Below are 21,000 nucleotides of genomic sequence, written 5' to 3' on the forward strand. Positions count from 1 at the left end.
GACAGAGTGGAAAATTTAGCACTTTCATGTTTAGGCATTCAGTGTCAACGCAAACAGCTGGGAATCAAGCCAATATGGGACAGTCGGCATTGATGAGGCAAGGCTCACCACCGGATACCACGACCCACAGTCCGGGTAATAGTCAGAGGTCCAACAGTCCTGCTGTGGATACTACGACCCATGGGGCAGCTTCGCCTGCGCCGCCGATTAGTGCTCGGCACCATTCGTCATCAACGGTGAGTTAAATTGAGTAAATAGAAAGGGTTTAGAAACTGAGTCTTCTTTTTTGTCAATGTGACAAGTACGATTCAGTGGTGGAGTGGGCAACAGTAAGCAGAGTAATTTTTTTGCCGTCGTAGTTTTGGCGCCAAATATTTTGGCACCAGCTTTTTTGGCCCCTGTAGATTTTTTGGCGCCTTATATCATCAATAATAAAAACTTGAATATCTTTCAAAATTTTTTTTTTCCGTATTTTACCGGAAAAAATTCTTTTAAATAATCGACTTTTCTGTTTTCTATATTTTTTTATATACTATACTATGCACTTATATTTATACACTCACGTAGTTTCTCATGAACGCAATTGCATAAAAGTTTCCGTAAAAAAATGCATTAATTTTTTTCTCTATCAAATTCATTTTTTGGTGACATTAATCCAACACAACAGATAGCAATATTTTAGTCACAGAACGCTGTCGATTTACAAATTTGATCACGTTGACCCGTTCAAGATTTGCAAATTTGGTAGAATTCATTTTTTCATCGCCGTGTGCTTTTCAATTGTTGAGAAAATTTTTTCATATGCGCCAAAATTACTATGTGCAAAATTACTATGTAATTCTTCGAGAACCTTCAATAATTTTCCGGAGAAACGGCTATCGCAAATTATTGCAGGACGTTTCGCTCAGTGTTCGAACGAATGAGAGTCGTCAAATACCAGTGATTGAGCGAATAAAATTCAGTAATAACTCGTATATAACTTGTATATGAAAATAATAGGGACTTGGTAAATTCAGGAAAATTACATTAGGTTTTAAAGAGGACAAAAGTCCCATTCCAATATATATTTCATGTGTCCTACCATTAATATGTGAATCAGTTCAATCCCGGGTGGGGTTCGAGCACTGATCGTTTCAGATTAGCTATTGTTCTCCAAATAACATAATAGAACAGACCTTTTCATTCTGAGAGTCACAACATTTTTGGATACTTTTCTCCGATTTCAATTCTCCTAAATGTTGCGGACACTTACCAAATTTACATATAAATCATTATTTTTGAGAGCTCAAATGTACATCACCATCAATTTAAATACTCATGAAATACGAGTATTTTCAATCATTTTTTGTAACACCTGCTTGAAAAATTCACTTTTCGGGGCGATTTAGCGTGTTTGCTTTCCGCATGACATGCGTAAAATTTAGAGGTCGTGTGTAAAGTAAATTCTACTCACTCTAAATTTACTTCACGCATGACCGTGACTTTACGCACTCCTTGCAAAAAAACAAACATAGCTTCGCTTTACGCACTACAAATTCACTTTACGCACTCGCGTACAAAAACAATCACATTATCCCCACTAGCATTTCGAACGGTGAAGTCGGCAGTGACCACAAAAAATAGGATGTGTTACACGTGCGTGTGAAAAAGTGGAACTTTACGCACTAGTAACACCGTATACTATTTCGCACTCGTATTGAAATATACTGCACCCATACTGCACCCCCGAAAACTGAACTCCGCAGGTGTTTCAAAAAATAGGATGTGTTGCGCTTTCCTGCAAAAAAGTACAACTTTACGCACTAGTAATACAATAGTATATTTCGATACGAGTGAGACAGAATTTTCACGAGTGTGAAGTTGGCGGCCCGAGGCGAAACCGAGGGCTGCCAATCACACGAGCTGAATATTCCTGTCTCACATGTGTCGAACACTAGTTTTTGACAGTGATGTTACGTTCAGCGAGTGGCGAACTGTGCCTTTTTTCGTTTACTAGTAAACGAAAAGGCACTTTTCGACACGAGGTGAACGTAGCAGCGGTGTCAAAATAGTATATTTCGTTACAAGTATCGAATAGTATATTTTGATACGAGTGCGTAATAGTATATTGTGTTACTAGTGCGTAAACGGACCGATAGTGAGGCTAATGTGGTTGTTTTTGTGCACGAGTGGATAAAGTTCAAGAGCGTGTGCGGAAAACAGCCGCTTTCCGCACACTAAGCCGTTTCGAAAAGTGCACTTTTGAGGCAGGTATCACATAAAAATTTTTTCTGACCCGTGGGAGGTGTATGCCTTCAGCGAGCGCTACCCTTCCAAGGGACAAAGAACTTTTTCCTCACGAGTGTCGAACCCTATTTTTCACCACAATCTGGGAAGTCGGAAAATTTCACTTTACGCACAAGTGACGAAATGTACTATTTTCGGAGATTTTTTAGTTTAACAAACGGGATAAATATTTCCCCTAGATTTTCAGAATGGAAAGGGCTGTGAAACTTCCTCTAGAATAAATTGTACTAACGAATAAGAATATTAATTTCCAGCCCATGGTCCACTGCATCTCCAGCAGCGAGCCGGACTCGGGTGACATTCAGGCCACAACAGACGATTGGCGAATCCAGGGCATAGCCAAGGAAATAACCCTGAATCAGCCCGGTCTAAACGGCAAAACTTACGTTGAATCAACCGTGACAACTGGGATACAGGTTGGTAACCACGTCAAACCAAGTACCCACCATCTAACCTTAGTAGATATGCACCAGCAAGCCGATACGACACACCCTGATAACACATACGAATCACAGGAGCACATGGACACGTCATCACAAAATTGTACAGTCAATGCAATTGGAATAATTGGAAAATCATGGAAATACAGTGACTCTGACAATGGGCATTATTCATCTGTCATTAATCGTGATAATAATTACACCGTTGAAAATCAAAATAATCATCATAATCACCGTAGTATTGTGCCAGACCACGCTGATTATACACTAATTTCGAATAATAAGCTAACTTCATCACGTTTAACTGATGAACAAGTTTCAAATGTTGGCTTACAGGAGCTACAATCATACAAATGCAGAAATGATGATGGGTCTGAGACGGAAAACTTGGAACAAAAGTCGTTGGTAACTCGGAATGAAGGAGTGTATCTATCGTCAGCTGTTGGTAATCAGAAAGTTTTCAACTTTCCATTATCAACTCGACTCTACCCACATTTGTATGATTGTAAAAGTAACACAAGTGGCACAACTGTCGTTAATTATCTAGCGAGTAACCCATTTGTTAATCAATTTGTTAATAATCAATTTATTTACGTGAATCAGTCGGACGATGAAACTGATGATTCATCGGTTGACGATGATTAAATTCACGTATTGTTTTTTCGTTCTTTCGAATCAATTTCATTCCATGTAAATTTTAATTATACTCGAGAAATTATTTACATCGAGATTTTTAGCTTATATTGTTTATAAGGTTTTTAAACGATTTCATTTTTTTATTGAGAATTATTGAAATGACTAATTTTAGATGTATTATTAAGTTTGTAATTGGTTAATATGAATTATTTTAACACTTTTTGTTTATTTCTTAGCGAGCACATTATTCACAATTGTAGCATTTCACATTATTTAAAAATTCCTTATTGATACATTGCAATAATGTAATTTTGTAATTGACGGAAGGATTCAGAAATCATCCGTTGATTTTTTTTATGGAATATCAAAATGACTCAAAATAAATTCATGCTCAAAGAATAACAATTGGCAATTCTTCGAAAATAACCCCAATAATGAGCATGTGTAAAAAAACGTTTGCGTTTGACCTTTGCATGTCTCAACAAATCAATAATACAAACATGAGCTAAGTCAGAAGTGAAACATTCCATTGGCTCGAAACACTATTCAAATTAGTTTTTCATGTCATTTTTCTTCCTTCAATTTCCAAGAAATTCCCAAGAGAAATAAAATCGAACATTCTTTACTTTCTTTTCGCTCTAGGAATGCAAGTCTCAAAATCATTGCTCTTCACGTATTCTCCTCTGAGAAATAAACATAGCTCTTACAGAAAAATTAATTTTGGATGAGTATTGTTGTGCTGCATGATTTTCAATTCAATATTTCTGTTCTTTGTCTCAAGTCTGGTTTCGTTCAGAACTGTTTCGTGGAGCCCATTAATCGTTATTTCCATTCGTAAAGGTTTCTTTGAATCTTAATTTGACGGCAGTTTATTCCATGTAGATTATGCGATCATTACTCATTAATTCAGTAGCGAAGTGGTCAAATGGTTCAAGTCGATTTTGGCTATAGACCAGTTTTCAATGAATATCTCGAAATCTAAGGGAGATAGCAAAATTTTTCTCACAACCTTTTTAGCAGCACTCAATTCGCTCTACAAAAAAGGTTATTATGAAAATTTCGCTATCTCCCTTAAATTCGGAAATATTTCTGGAAAACTCAAATAAAGACCAAACTGAATTAAACCGTTTGACCACTTCGCTACTGAATTATTAATAGTTCTTCTCCACGCCACCAATTCATTTATACTGTCAGGTACAGAAAATGTTTTCAACAAGTATTTCACACACTGAGAAACAAATTTCAAATATCTAAAAGATATTTACTTGAGATAAGTAATTTTTCTCGTGCTTTAACCCTAGTCTGGTCATCAAACGCGACTTTGTGACTTCGGTTACCTCCGCGGGGATTCCCCGCCGTGTTATTTGGGCTTCAACGTTGTCGAATTCACTCTACAATGCCCGGGCGCGTTTACCGAGTTTCCGGCAACGTCGCGTCATGGGCAATTTCATTTACCATGGGAAAAAATAATTCATCTGTCCGAAATAATTTGTTTTCTTTAGCAATTTTGGAAAATATGTTGTTCTAAAAAATACTATAATTTTTTCGACAATTCAATTGACAAAGTCAAATTTTTTTGAATTTTTCCGGTTAGCGTGTCAGTTGTAATTGAAGAAAAATAACGCGCGGCGGAGTTTCCCTCCTAGGGTGACCAAACTAGGGTTAAAATATTCTTGAACTCATCTATAATTTTGTCGCAAATGAATCCACTCAAATCGCGCAATTGAATCCTCAATCTTCAAGTATTTATTGTTTTCGTGATTTTTTTGTTATGCACTCCCGATATTTCGATATGTAATATATTCATGATGTAACGGAGAACGACAGTGATAAATCAGAATTGATTCGAGTTTCGTGAAGCGCAAACATTTTAAGATTTTAGTTAGTGAAATTAATTTACTTCTCTCAACTAAATATGGTCTACGTATTAGAAAATTTTTCTCTCATTGCAAATATTCATCACCAGTACACTGTTAAAAAATTACTCTTTAAATTTCAAGTGAAAAAGCTTGAAATTTTCAACGACAAAGTTACATGAATTTTCCGTATATTTCTTCATTGACGAATCAGTTAATTTCTTGAATATTCAAGTAATTCTCGATTTTCAGCTCCATACGGCACTGAAAAACCTTGAAAATTTTGAAAATTCAGGCAATGACTTTTTGGAATTCTTCGGAAATGTTCAAATTCTGCATAGGATTTTTTCATACGTGAAAGACAGTTCATCTCTCAGTAATTGAATGAAAACTAATTCTCCTCCTTTACACATTATATCAGCATGAGTATGGTAGATATTAGTGTTATGTGGGTTTGACAAAGCGTTGATTATCCAACAGATTTATACAACAGAGACATTGAAGCAAACCGAGGGTGTCGTGAGTACGATGAGATGCGAGGGGAGGGATCACATTGGACGTGGAATCAAACGAAAACTGGACTCCATTCACTCGATGCATTCTACTCTGCATGAAGACCACGATGGTCAGTACTATACATTGTATTTCATAGTCGTTAAACTCAATTGTAACTCTAAACTTCAGTGAACATTTAGTGTATGTGGGGGTTTTATTGGTACTGGGTAAATGGCGAGCATCGTTCGTTCAAATTTAAACCATCAGTTGGAATCAGAAATTATTAGATCATTCAACTTGCTTTACTGCCGTTGGAAATAGTTTTCGCTTCACGATGAGAACCGAGAAAGAACAAATAATGCTTTCTATTTTCTCTCAGTCGAGTATAAATGTTGTTCCGTTGATTGAATGGGCAATTGAACGCAGTTTCACACTTTGTTTTCTGCCATCTCCGGCAAAAATTGAAACGATCAGTGATTCAATTTTTCTCAACATTAATTGTTCATTCAATCAATGTCCATTCGCATAGGAAATGTATTTTTGATCATTACTATTCCTTCGCATGTTCGTGTGGCACTGGCATGAGTCATTTTTCTTTTTCATTTGCGTAAATGCTTCGTTGTAACTAATTTCAATGGGTAATATGCGCATTGGCTTGTTTCTCCATTACTCTCTCACAACTGCTGAAAAGCCATAAAGCACCCACGCACTTAATAGCTTCTGATGAGGACTCGAAATGATTATTAAAGTCCTTCAACTGAGAGGTAATTTGCAAACGTTGGATGGATTCAACTTTGTAGTAATTTTCCTCTCTACTAACTCCATTTACTCGATTAAAAATGTATATAATGGAGAATTTATTGAGGAAGGTAAGTACAGCACTAAAAAACGCATTTCCATTTTTCATTCATCAGCACCGCTTCTGGGAGTTTAATGAAGCATAATCGTTATTCAGTGGCAGGTTAATTTGGGTTGACATTTTTCCGATTGTACGTCATATGGTGTGACACGATGGATGGAAAAAATTTAACAGGACACTATTGGTGTAACTGACGTGATGATTGACGAGTAATTCACGTTGTTGAGTGAAATTCATTTCCGTCGGGGTGTGGCTCACATTTTTAATCCATATTTTTTGCAAGTCATGATAATCCCTCATTTATTGAATGTAAAGAAAATTGTACATTGAAATCATGAAATTCCCCGCATGCCAGATTCGGAAGAGGTGAAAGACATTTTAGGTTCTCATCGATTAAATACATTTGTTTTTTATGCAAACCGGAAATGTAATTCTGGTCGCTTTTTCGCGTTAACAGTTGGAGATTTTGTACGAGCTTGGTGCACACGAATTCATTTTGTTATCATCTGGTGATCAGCAGAAGCGAAGTAGTAGGGGAAGAGGAGTTAAGGGGTAACAGAATGCCCTTAATTTCCCAAATTTTTGAACAAATTTCCTGCCGAACGTTATCGATATTTTTCGAAAACAAAACACAATAATCTCCAGGAGGCGATGATGAAGATCAATGGGCTTTGGATTCCAAAAATATTAATAACTTTGCACAGCAAATTTGTTTGAAACTTTCAGGGATACGGCGGCCTTCTGTTACCCCTTAAGGGGAGACCACTGTGAGTTTTAAAATTCGCGAGCTATTGGAGTGAGATTTATATTTGGCAAAAAACGAATAATTAGGGCAAAAAAATTAATTGTGTATTGTTCATTTGCCTCGCAGATGCTTGAAGTGTTACAAAATAGTTCAAGGCCTCTACTTGTTGACCTACGAATGTTTTTGTTTTCAATATTTTTGGAAAAAAGTGTACAACAAGAATTACGAGTTTTTTTAACTCGACATCTACACAGCTGATTCTTTTTTTATTATTTAAAAAATTGCACCATTCATGTAAGATATCCAGGAAAATGTTCTTCAAAATATTTAAACTATATTCTTGATTCTTTCTGAAATATTTTTAGTGATGCCGCGAGACATTTTACGAGACATCACGAGACAATACTTTGGAGGGATTATCTCGGTCTTGGTGAACACGGAAATTTCTGGTCTCGTTTCAGTCTTGAAATGCGCAGTATCGACTCCTCCCGTGATGACTCCGAGTCAATTTATCTCATCTCGGTTTCCAGTTTTTCGCGTTTTTCATATGTAGAAAACCGAGAAGAGACAAACCGAGACAAAAATCAGAAATTTACATTAAAAATCGCGAAAAACTTGAGTCCGAGATGAGATATATTGACTCGGAGTCATCACGAGAGTCGATAACTGCGTATTTCGAGGCTGAGACGAGACCAATAGATTTTCATGTTCGTTGAGACCGAGATCATCGCGCCAAAGTTTTGTCTCGTAAAGTGTTTCGCGGCATCACTAACCATTTTTTTGTTTATTTTACATGAATGGTTCTAGTTTTTATATTAAAAAAATGAAATTAGCTGTATAGGAGTTGAATTTCAAAAGACTAGCTCGTAATTGTTATTGTACACATTTTTTCAAAGATTCTGCAAAAAAACCTCTGCAGCTCAAAAATTGGAGACCTTGGACTATTTTCAACACTTTAAGCATGTACGGGGCAAACTAACAATAAACAATTATTTTTTTGCACTAATTATTCATTTTTAGATATATATAATCGATCTTCACTGTGTGAAAAATCTCACTCCAATGACCTTCGATTTTTGAAACTCATAGTAGTCTCCCCTTAAGGGGAGGTTCAACCCGGAAAAAAAAAATTGAAATACCACTTTGCGCGTGATTTTTTCTCAGGAATCCGATTTTGTAAGTCAAATCGTCTCCGAGCGCTAAAAATGAGAGATCTGATTTTTTTTAATGGGGAAATTAACGTAAAGAAATCCCCAACGTATTTTTAAAATAGTTTTTCGAAGATGATCAAAAATTTTCGCTCCTTAATTATTAAAAATATGGAAGAAGATACATTTTTAAGTTTATTGGTGAATCAAAAAAAGTCTTTAATTTCAATGGATCGATTATATTCTCGAAAATTTTTATGAGTATCAATTAGAATGAATAAATTTCCACAAAAATAATAAAAAATTAATAGAAACCGTACAGAAAAAATGCTCCCATTTGAATTTCGAGGAGGAAGTTCACGAGCAAAATCTGGGTTACTGAGAGGAGCTCAGTCAACTATAGAGTAACGAAAGACTAGGTAGATGTATAAGAACCAATAAACAGGAAGTGAGCATTGATAAATAAAATTTACACATAATACTTGGGTAAGAAATTTGTATTCTTGAGATATCAATAGAAATTTTAATAAACGTATAGATTTCGAAATGTACCTTCTCCCACGTTTTTGATAATCAAGGAGCCAAAACTTGTGATCATATTCAAAAATCTATTTTGAAAAAATACGTTGGAGATTTTTGTTAACTTTTTGATTTTAAAAAATCGACTTCCTAATTTTGAGTGACCGGAGATAATTTTTACCGGCGAAGTCAGATTCCTGAGGAAAAATCATGCGGAAAATATTATTTAAAATTTTTTTTCTCGAAAAACGAAAAATTTTGTTCCCGGTGTGAACCTCCTTTTAACTGAACTTCAGGATGTCTTTGATGTAATTTTTCCAAACATTACGCACTTCGAGCTTAGTTATATACATTGAAAAAAGCGAGAATTTTTTAGGACATTCTCAGGCTTTTATGAGGGAACTAAAAACATGATCCTTAGTTAGAAATGTGCTTTATGTTATCAGGCCCGATGAACCGCGATTGCACCGAGCGAAGCGATTCGGCCCAATGACATAAAATATTGCATGTCACACGGCGATAAAAGTATTATTTGACGAATGTGACTTTATAATCGGAGCCGAAGATGAACGCGAGAGATCTTCACTTTGTTATTATAAAAAATGCGATTGATAATCCAGATATGCGAGATCATTTGATATAAACCCCTACGATTTTTTATATAAAATTGGGAGACAAGGTCACAGATTTGCATTATGATTTAGCCCATTTTCAGCCACTCCCGAATAAGATAAAGGACCTTTATAGTTAAGGATCATCTTTTTTAGTTCACTCATAAAAGCGTGTACATGTCTCAAAATATCCCCGCTTTTCTCAATATATATACGCTCGAGCCGCGTCAAGGCGATTGATCAATTTTTCTGAAGACTTTTGAATAGGACTCCGAGGAGAAATGACCCATCTCGTTTCACGATTTCAATACTGAATAGTTGAAAATACAGAAAGTAAATAATACAAATAATATAAATACGTATGACCAAATAATATGAATCAATTTTTAGCTCATCGATTAGCAATTTCAGCACTTGACCGATTTTCAAAATTTGGCCCCTTTCGATTACTTCTCCTCCTCAAAATTCTCCGGAGTTTGCTTCTTTTGCATTTTTTGAAGGCTTCTAAGGAATACTAAAGACTCTATAATTCATGGTTACAAAAAATTTCGGGACTTGGAAATGTTCCCGTGGCTTCCTTTCACACTCCGTTGGTCGCGCAAAAGTTATGAACGCATAAATCAACATAATGATAAATTTGAAAGATTTAGGAAAAATCTGAAAGAAAATCAAGAGTGATCTAGATCGTATGCTTGAAGAAGTCCCCTGAGATTTTTCATGTTCAGTGTTACCCTTAACAATATATACAAGCTCAAAGTTGTCATGTTTTTCTGAAAATTCGCCTCACACGCGGTACACGGAGTTTCGAAATAAAAATATGAAAATCCAACTGCCTTATGATATTTTTGGCGGATATTTTCATTGATAGGGCTTCCAGACCCTTAAAAATGAAATGTTCAAGTTTTTCAAATTTGTCTGAGGCTTTACTGCAGTGTAATTTAAAAAATCAAAAAAGGGCGGAGCGGCGCTCATAGCGCGACCAACTGCATGTGAAAAGAAAGAAGTCTTTTTCAGGTCGAATTAGTTGAACATTTTAGATCATCATTTCGAGCATTATTCACAACTCTACTGTCACCCTGATAAGTTTGCAGCACCATTATTTAGCTTGTATTATTCGCATTACCTCCAACATTAAAATCCTAACAAATTCGCGTGGAGTTTGTGGTTTTGGGTTCATTAAATCGTGAAAGCAATTTTACCCTCAATAATTCATCAACTCATCAAAGAAAATTAATTACTAAAATCCGAGTTTCACTGTAATGTACACGGAAATGAGGCTAAATTATTCATTTATTTGGAAAACTAGTATCCGAGGCTCAGAGAGATACCGGAAATTGGAAACTCGAAGTTGGTGAGCTCGTTTGGGGTGCGGCACTGGGAAGTCCTGCTTGGCCAGGCAAAGTCGAGTCACTTGGGCCCCAAGGCACCTCGACAGTCTGGGTACGTTGGTACGGGAACGGGGGCGGTCTCACCCAGGTTGATATCAAGAATCTCAAGTCCCTATCCGATGGTCTTGAGGCCCATCATCGAGCGAGAAAAAGATTTAGGAAGTGAGTCACGTACCCGACAGGGATGAGATTTTTCATTTGACGAATAAACATTTATGTACTAACCATCTGGGAAAACCCTACAGTTGCTGTCAGCGACGATTTTTTATTATGCGCTTTCATTGTCTCTGTTAGATTTATTTTTATATTTGTCTTTAGCGCTTTTGTCCCCACTGCTATTTATTGAGGGATTCTATTGTCAATGTATAGCTTTCTTGTTGGAGTCTTGTTAATTCATTAGAAATATCCAATAGGAAAATTATTATTTTCAATTCGGTGAGATAAACTGAGAGGAAAAATTTCATAATTCAACATGATATTTTTTACTTGAGGATTCAGAAGAAAATAATATGAACTAAAATATTAGTTTTGGAAGTTACATGATTTAGATGGGAACCGCATGCAAAATCGGAATTTTAGTCAAGACTTTTCTGGAGAGAAAATAACTCTTATGGTCTATTACCTTTCCCCTCAGTGCAATCCCCCAAATAATTGATGATTTTGCAGCCTTTGGAGAAAAGTTAAGCAATAATGGAGAGAATAATTTCAAAGCTAGTTGATGTCTTATTTGATCAATAAACATTCATGTACTAATCACCTGGAAACACCCTATAGTTGTTGGCAGCGACGATTTTTTGTCATGCGCTTTTATTGTGTCTGTTAGATTTATTTTTACAGTCGTCTTTGGCGCTTTTGTCCCCATTGCTATTTATTGAGGGATTCTATTGTCGATGTATAGCTTTCTTGTTAGAGTATTATTAATTCATCAGAAATTTCCGATATGAAGAGAATTATTTCTAATTTGGTAAGATAAACTGAGGAAAAAATTTCGTTATTTAATATGATATTTTTTTTACTTGAAGATTGAGAAGAAAATAATATGAACTGAATGATCAGTATTAAAAGTTACATAATTTAGGTGAGAACCGCATGCAAAATCGGACTTTTAGTTAAGACTTTTCTGGAGAGAAAACAATTTATTGTCCATTACTTTTCCCCTCAGTGCAATTTCCGAAATAATTGATGATTTTACAACCTTTGGTGAAAAGTCAAGCTAATGGAGAGAATAATTTCAAAGCTGGTTAATTTGTCATGAGTCAAATTGCTGACATAGTATCAATGCTTCTCAAAGGTCATTGTTTGGTCTGAATAGTCTGAATGCGCAATTTTTTATTAGGATATTCCCTACTCGAAATTTAAGATACTTCCTAAGTAAAACGGTAATAAATATTTCGCAATGTGGTAGGAACACAAAATTTCGAACATATATTGTGGGACACGTTAATAGTATATTTCGTAACGAGTGCAAAAAAGCGTTTTTTGGCGAGTGGTAGGTTTATATCATGAGCCGAAGGCGAGTGATATAATCCCACGAGCCAAGAAACATTTTTTCACGAGTTACGAACAATATTTTTCATCACAATGTGCCGGAAAGTGGACTTTTAGGCACGTGGAGCGTGCCGAAAAATTCACTTTTCGTCACAGCGTGATGAAAAAAATTTTTTTTTAATTTCAATCTTTCCTCCCATACCAATTTTGGATATATATATGGTTAAGAATTCAAAAAACATTCAAACTTAATGTTTTTCTACGCATATCTAAAGAATGGCGTGGATAATCTATTTAAAATTCTGATAATTTTTCTTCAATGTGTCTAACAACATGTGATCCAAATTTTGAGTCCCCATCATATTACAAAATTTTGATCATCTGTGAGTGATTGAGGTACCTCAACAGTAATCCAGAAGCTATGAATAAAAATTTTAAAAATGAGGGATCCGACAGAAGACACGCAGAAAGACAGAAAAACTGACTCTTCATTTTTCCCCTTTCTTATTTCCAGCAATTCCATTGGCTTTCGCAAGTTTCCAAAGGCGTGTCAATCAACTTGCAATTTTGTATAGAAGTTTAACCCCTCACGTATACGGGATCGATACGTGGTATCGACGCATGAAAATGTGAATGACCCTTTCCAAAATTTCAGAGAGTAACTCGACCAGACAAATTACATTGAAAAAAGGAATACTGTAGCTTCAATTAAATATGGATTTTATAATTTTTTATTGACTGTAACTCATCGAATTCTAATTATATCGAGCTTACACCACGCTTGGAAACACAAAGGTCGTCGAAGCGAAGGTTCAAAAGTTCCTCCCGACCTTAAACCATTACACACAAATGAATGTTGAGCAGTAATAAAATAGAAAAACGATAATGTTTCGAAAATTTTATGATTTTGTGTTGTAAAATTAAAAAATATTGAACAAAAATTATAGCAAGATGTACAAGGATCCCAACCACCTTAGACTTCCCATCTCAATTATTTCTTTATGTTTCTTTATTTTATGACATTCTACATCATTTACGAGTAAAATTAGAGAATGTGAAACTCCAACTATTACAATGCTTCCCTTGAAAAGTAAAAAACAGCACCGAACTTTGGCATTAGTGACAATAATCTCTGAAATTGATTATTTGTGTGTGATATTCAAAGTAAACGTTGATTATATTTTGAGCTCGAGGAAACTGAAAATTAACCAGCACTATCATTATTCTCTCCGATACATCTTCATTTTCCCAAATATTCTTGACATGAAGAGGATAATTCAGGGCATTATAGCGGGGTGTCAAAAATGCAAAGAAAATTCGGAAGAGAATTCAAGCTTAAGGTTTTCACCAGATTTGTGCAAATTTTTTTTGACATATCAGTGGTGCATCATATGACCACGATAAGACAAATGCAAATATGAAAGTTTTTGCTACATGGCCGAGTTATTAACTGATTGCTATATCCCATTATAGTCACTCCGAATTTTATTTCGTTTGAAGCTCACGAACGTTTGACTCTTCTAAATTTTCCATTAATTTCTCCATTTTGTAAATTTTAACATATATTTTGGAAAATAAATTCTATGTGATCGTCATACTAATACGGATGACAGTCAATGGTTACAACTTTAGTTTCTACATTTTTAATCCATTCACGAAATTTTGAATACTTAATGAACGCCGTTAACGGGACAATTTAAATAGTATCGAAATATTTTAGTCGACAGTGGCAAACTAATACTATAGACATCATCAAATGTGAATTTTTGGAGCAAAGTAATCCCGTCAGAATACCCTGAACTACCTGTCATGTTGAAAAATCCATTCCTCACACTACAAAATTAGAAAATATGATTCTAAAATCTTAATCCTACCCATAGAAATCGTAAACTGAATATGCAATTGGAGAATGCAATTCAAGAAGCGATGGCTGAGCTCGACAACACTAAAGACCGACAGCCCGTGCCGAGAAACAAACAGACCATACCAGCCCTGAAAACATCAAAATCTGCATCAACATCCGACAACTCAAAGGCTAAATCAGAGGTCAAACGGGCATCCAAGAAGTTGACTGCGACGGATTCGCAGAAAACGATCCAAAAACATTACCGCTGACGTTTTCATCACGAAAGAAAAATTGCTGATGCAATTGAAAGAAGAAACATAATTGATAATGACCATTGTAGTTAATAATCGTCGCGCAAACACGCGGCGTATCCTGTATGAAAAAAAAAATCGCATTTCAGTGTAAATGTGAGTGAATCTGTACATAATTAATGCCTAACTATTGTATAGGAGAGAATTCCGTTCCCCACAATGGAATAAAATACTCATTAATCAAAGAAAAACATAAAATCGAATGGAAGAAATCGTAAATGTGCTGAGGAGAAAGGGTGGGGGGTAGAGTATTTGTACATACCAATATACATGTAATTGTATACATGCAATATTATACAATTGTATGATATCGATTGTAGATGATGTTGAATTAACGAAAATGAAAAAGAAACAGTGATATTAGAATTCCTTTAGTATCTCAAAATTTTGACCAATTTTATGTAGACACTCTACGTCTTGGAGGTTCTTCTCATAATTGAAAAAAATGTTTTAGCAATATTGAATCAATTTACAAATATAAAATCAATTCAATCTAACGTCAAAATGAAATTATTCATCTTTTTAAGAAAAATCATCGGCCTGATATAAATTTCTCAAAATTTTGATGCAAACGAAGAGTAGTTGACGTTCCTGAAAAACCTGAAGTCTTAATTCGAATGTTTTTGATAATAATCGAGCATAATTATTTGATGAATACAATCATTTCCAAAGACACCGAAAAATCGTATTTATTCATAGATATGCAAATAATATTTTTATCGTAGAGAATTCTTTCTTGTGGCATTTGTGAGTGTTTTTGGATTTATTGCAGTACCAGAATTTCATCTAACGAACACAATCTTAAGTACATTTCCATAATTGAATTTATAACTGACATATGAAGTTGCAAATCCATGAATTGTTAATTGATAATAATCGTGATAGTAATATCTTCATTATTATAAAAAAATATGGAATATTTTATCTTCAACCGCCCGAGTCTTGCCAGTGTTGTAACTGTACATCTTCCCACAGTACATTATTTTCGAGGACAATTAATTGAAAAAAAAAAATATGAATAAACTATTTTTACACGCCTAAAAATGTGTCATACCGGTTTTAGATTATACGACGATCATCGACGACCAATTTCTATTACATATAACTCATCATTTGCGTCGCACAATGTTTGACATTCCTTTGTAGCACATGTGTATTTTCATCAGACTCAGGTTTCAATCAATAGACGAACAAAACAATTGTAATCAATGAATTTAATCAAACGATCGAAATAGTGACCAAATCCGAAAAGTTGAGTCTTAAAGAAGAAATTGGCATTTACAATCACTTGAAAAAATTTCGATGGTGCTATTTAACGAATTACTCTGAATAGAAGCATCCACTCTAATTCCTCACATACTAATGGTGTCTTCAAACACCTTCGCTTACACCAACATATGACGGACAATAAATGACCTACTAATATCAAATACTGGAAACAAATTAAAATTTACTGAAAGAGCAAAACAGATTATGTTTTTCACCGATTTAGCGCCGCAACGAGAATACATGGATCGTTTAACTAAATCTCCTGTGCTTGTAAATAATTGAATAATGAGATAATTGTTGTGACATTATATACAATTGAAGTAATCAAAAAAGCTACCGGTAAAAAAAAATCACTAAATTTATATTCATCACGTTTGCAAATTTGCATAATACTCCGAGGATCATAAAATAAACTGGTGAATCTCAATTTGCATAATCATAGACTCTGGTTCCATAACAACATACCAATTTATTATCATTATTACGGATCGTTCACATATCGCCGGGGAAAGAACTGAATGCTGCACCATTTTTAAACGTGACATCCGGCCAGCCTTGCTGTACAAATTGACATTGTTATCATTACTTGAGTAACTCCATTCTTAATACGTTCTTATGCCCACGTGAAACACTGTAAAAATTCAATTTTAATTTTGAAAAACCATGTAAGCACGATGTGATGAAGTATACTCTTTAAATAACCGGAGGAACTATTAAAAATGAATGAGTACATTACCTCATAGACACCTATACCAGAATCAAACGTCTTGAATTTTAAATAAAAAAAATAAATAAAAACGGTAACATAGGAAGAAATCTGTAATACTGACAACTATGTATATTTTTCTTTACTGTAAATAGAATGTAATACGCCTTAATGATAGCGACATTGTACGATTTTAACGTCGATGTTTTTAAACTGCAGATTTTATAATGACCGTGAGAAAAATAAACAAACATAACAGAACAACTCCTCATATAAAGCCGAGTGTTTTTAAAATAAAAAAAAATTCTTTGAAATATATGACATTTATTGATAATAAATCATCATCAAAAATAATGTATGTCGCGGAATTGGGGAGTTTTTTTGAATGAAATGTAGTTTGATATTATTGATTTACAACAGTAATCGTAAGGGAGTGCATAATATAGAAATGAAACATTGATTAAATCTGCCAGTGCAATTTTTTTCGTTCTCATTAGAATCAACGAATGGGCTCCAATTCCGACGACTGGGAAACAATAGATTCCTAAAAAGCAGCCACCACTTGAATTGCTCTGGTGATGTCCACAAATGAATTATTCCATAAAAATATTGTTTTGTAATAACATTAATATTCACATTGAAAATTATAGAGAAGATCATTGAAATAGATGTCCAATGAAACAAATACTGAAAGAAAATCTCAGCCAATTATAAGTGGTGGTTCTACATGTTAAGAAGCTTCTTCCTCGATGAATAAATATAAAATGACAGATCTAAAGAAAAATTGATTAATTTGTAGGGCAAACATTTTACAGTGAAGGCATTAGAAATAATCGTAGAATCATGACAAAAAGTGAAGATGATTTTTTTTTCAGTGTAAAATATACAGAGTTCAGATTCAAAACTAATTATACATATGAATATCAACTATCGGTGGTGTAACAAACTAAAAGATGATAATTTTATATTTACATGTAGACGACAGAATGAAAAATCGTTAAATTATAATGAGTGTATGATTACTGCTGTAATATGAAGAAAAAGATAAACCCCCACCCCCTAAACTTGGTTCTTAGTTGAAATAGCCAGAAGGGAGAACAGCTACCTTATTTAATATTGACTTTAAGATATACAGCATAAAATAAAACAAAAGTAAATAAATAAATAGGAGTCGGTGAAGTGCAAATTGCATTTTAACTAGACTAAAAAAAGTATGAAGCTATGTGATCCACTACTACTAGTAGCTTTTAGCTGTAAAGACTTATACTTTATTTTGTAAATTTTGTTTATACAATGTTTGATCGTTCACGCATGATACTATTGTATGTGAAAATAAGTTAATAAATCATTAACACGTGAAGTTAAATTTAGGATGGATTCAAGATATTATTGCTCCTTTCTAAACCTTTTAAATTGAAAAAAATATCATTTTCTATAGCCTGACTACCTTTTTGGCTTGTATTTTCAAATGTAATCGAGCCTTCACTGAGAAAAAATATATTTTTGCCAAATATCCATTTACTTGAGGGAAGGATTTATTTTTTCAATACCGTACTTCTCCAGTCGAGTCATACCCAGGAAATCCTCATTCGCTTTCAATTATGACAATTATGTTGCTCCAGAAGATGATGATATTAGTGATGATCGTGAGTCAACTCCCGTAATAATTATCGACATTAAAAAATTTATCGAAATTCTTCCCTCTAGAAAATAAGAAATTTAAAACAAATGAATAATCATTCGAGGAGTTCATCCGAGGCCATGTGCAACCTAGTTATCCTCGAGAGCAACATGATTGTCATAATTGAAACCTAATCAGGCTCGCCTGGGAGTAACTCGATTGGAGAAATGCAATTTTGAAAAAAAAAAATGCTTCTCTCAAGTAAATGAATATTTGGCAAAAATATTTTTTTTTCTCAGTGTTTGGATGGTTACATCTCGATGGCTCCTAAAGGAAACTACGTAACTCATAAAATAGTTCTATAACTCGGTATCTCAAGATTTGGTTCTAAACTCAAGTGTCTCACAAGTATTGACTGAAACTTTGTATCTCTGAGGAGTTGACAGAAACCAAGTATCCAAGTAGTTCTGATTAATATCCGTTTAGTGGTATTAGTAACCTATGAACAAAATTCAGAACTGTCAATCCTTTGCTCCCAAACTGTTGCAGTTTTTCTTGTTTCTTGAGGAAATGGGGATTAGCTGATCCCTACACGGAGAGAAATATTCAGTAAAAATTACGGAACAATTCACGTAATGCGCAATGGCGAATCGTTTCCCGGTAATTTTTATAGGGATGGAAGAGAAGTAATCTGAAACGTCCAGTGAATTTTCAGATTCATCACCGAACAAAGTACGAAATTGTCACATAATTTTTCCCGAAGAAGTAAAATCTTACAGACACTTCTCGACTTATTATGCCTCTAAAATCAAAAATTCTTGAACGTTCAATAATTTTTATGAAGCTGGTGAGTTATTTCTACGTTCCGTTCCGTAAAATTTCTCAATCGTGCGGAAAAATTACGGGACGACTTGTTGTCCCCACAACGGTGAGTCATCAAACGGGTGGTTAATTTTTACGGAACAAATCGTAGAATTTACGTGGCGATTCGTACAATTTCAGTTTCGACTCACACTTTTTATTGAATTTTACTTCGCTCGTCGATTACCTTTCGAAACGTAATTTTTACGTTTTTTTGTTGTAATTTTTGTTGAATTTTTCTCTGTGTAGTTACCCACTCATACAGAACGCTAATGTCGAAAAACTGATTTTAGTAAATGAGAAATTTCTCGTAGATATTAATGAGTAGAGTGGCAAAGAATCAATTAGATAAAATGAATGAGTAGTTTCAAAATGATTCCATTAACCCCTTCATTACCCAACTATGTGAAAAATTTATGTTAAAAGAAATGAGATGACAACAATTTACCAATTACAAAATTGTTTGACTATTCGCAAAGCCATAAGAGGTTTGGTGTTCTGCCAACTGCCGACCGTATGAAACATTCCCCAAGCACAGAAATATATGAAAATATGAACAGGAACTCTATCCGAGGAATTAAAATAAAAATGATAAAGGCATCGAGTGAATTAGACGGTGTTCAATCCAAATTACTGAGTGACGTATTTTTGAATTTTTTCTGAGATACTTGGTTTCTGTCATCTCCTCTGAGAATAGTACATTAGAGTACAAGGGCACAAATTTCGTTTTCAACGAATGCGTAGTTTACAGGCCGAGCCGAAGGCGAGGTCTGTACACACATTCGTTGAAAACGAAATTTATTACCGAGTGCTCTATAATATTTTATGTCAAGTCGTGCAGAAGTCGAGTTTTGAGCAGGCTGTGCGAAGCGCAGCGTGCGATAAACTGGACTTATTGCACGGCGCGACATAAACAACGCTTCAGTCACTATTCTTGAGAGACTTGAGTTTAGAACGAAATATTGAGATACTTGAGTTTGGAAACATTTTCTGATTTACACAGTTTTCCTTAGGAGACATCGATCTAATTATTTTCACCAATGCGGAGTTGGAGTCGAAATGAAGCAGTATATCAATTTCCGTCCGGCTGAGTATAACTGGAAAAGATAATAGCAATGCTTTATATTTGTAAGAAAGAACGAATACGAATTCTAGTACTGGAGTTTGAACGTCATGGAATGAATAACAGTGACATCTTACGAGAAACTGCGCTCGTTCACTTGTCACCCTACACACCTCGATAACGTGATATGTTTACCATCGGCAGTAGTGTACTTCCGCGATAGCTAGCCGTGCAGTCGATCCCATGGTAAAACAGAGTAAAGTACGGGGTAAAGAATTGAATGCTGTGACCGTGCTGTTGCAATGTGCAGTGCACGGTATGCAGCAATAGCAATGCTATTGTGCCTAAACCGTGTATGCTGAGCCGATAGTGTAGATCGTTACGTTATCCCGGCCGTCAGCCTGTGATTGCAGGGTCCTATTCTAAAAAGAACATACACTTAAGGGTGCCAAATGAATTTGAAAAAAGATTCAAAATAGTATATTTCGTAACGAGTGCAAAAAACTGTTTTTTGGCGAGTGGGAGGTTTATATAATCTCACGATATAATCCCTCGAGCTAAAAAACATTTTTTCACGAGTTACGAACAATATTTTTCATCACAATGTGGCGGAAACTGGACTTTTAGGCACGCGGAGCGTGCCGAAAAGTTCACTTTTCGTCACAGCGTGATGAAATAGTATATTTCGTAACGTGTGCAAAAAAGTGTTTTTTGGCGAGTGGGAGGTTTATATCACTAGCCGAAGGCGAGTGCTATAATCCCACGAGCTAAAAAACATTTTTTCACGAGTTACGAACAATATTTTTCATCACAATGTGGCGGAAATTGGACTTTTAGGCACGCGGAGCGTGC

The 21,000-nt window shown here is 34.9% G+C and overlaps 1 protein-coding gene across 2 annotated transcripts in view; it reads left to right on the forward strand.

Annotated features, from left to right (window-relative positions):
- Nucleotides 1–17,969, forward strand: part of LOC107037602 (AF4/FMR2 family member 4) — a 346,232-nt gene extending 328,263 nt beyond the window's left edge. Inside the window, exons 6-10 of one of the 2 annotated variants that reach the window (XM_015256232.1) lie at nucleotides 35–236; nucleotides 2,541–2,702; nucleotides 5,699–5,843; nucleotides 10,902–11,145; nucleotides 14,352–17,969. In XM_015256232.1, the coding sequence (XP_015111718.1) occupies nucleotides 35–236; nucleotides 2,541–2,702; nucleotides 5,699–5,843; nucleotides 10,902–11,145; nucleotides 14,352–14,586 (988 nt within the window). In that variant the 3' untranslated portion in view covers nucleotides 14,587–17,969. The remainder of the gene's footprint in view (nucleotides 1–34; nucleotides 237–2,540; nucleotides 2,703–5,698; nucleotides 5,844–10,901; nucleotides 11,146–14,351) is intronic. The other variant, XM_015256233.2, reaches the window with a different exon arrangement.
- The last annotated feature ends 3,031 nt before the right edge of the window (nucleotides 17,970–21,000 follow it).

This window comes from Diachasma alloeum, unplaced genomic scaffold, assembly GCF_001412515.2.
Source record: "Diachasma alloeum isolate Michigan unplaced genomic scaffold, Dall2.0 Dall_scaffold_00256, whole genome shotgun sequence".
Taxonomy (NCBI): Eukaryota; Metazoa; Arthropoda; class Insecta; order Hymenoptera; family Braconidae; genus Diachasma; species Diachasma alloeum.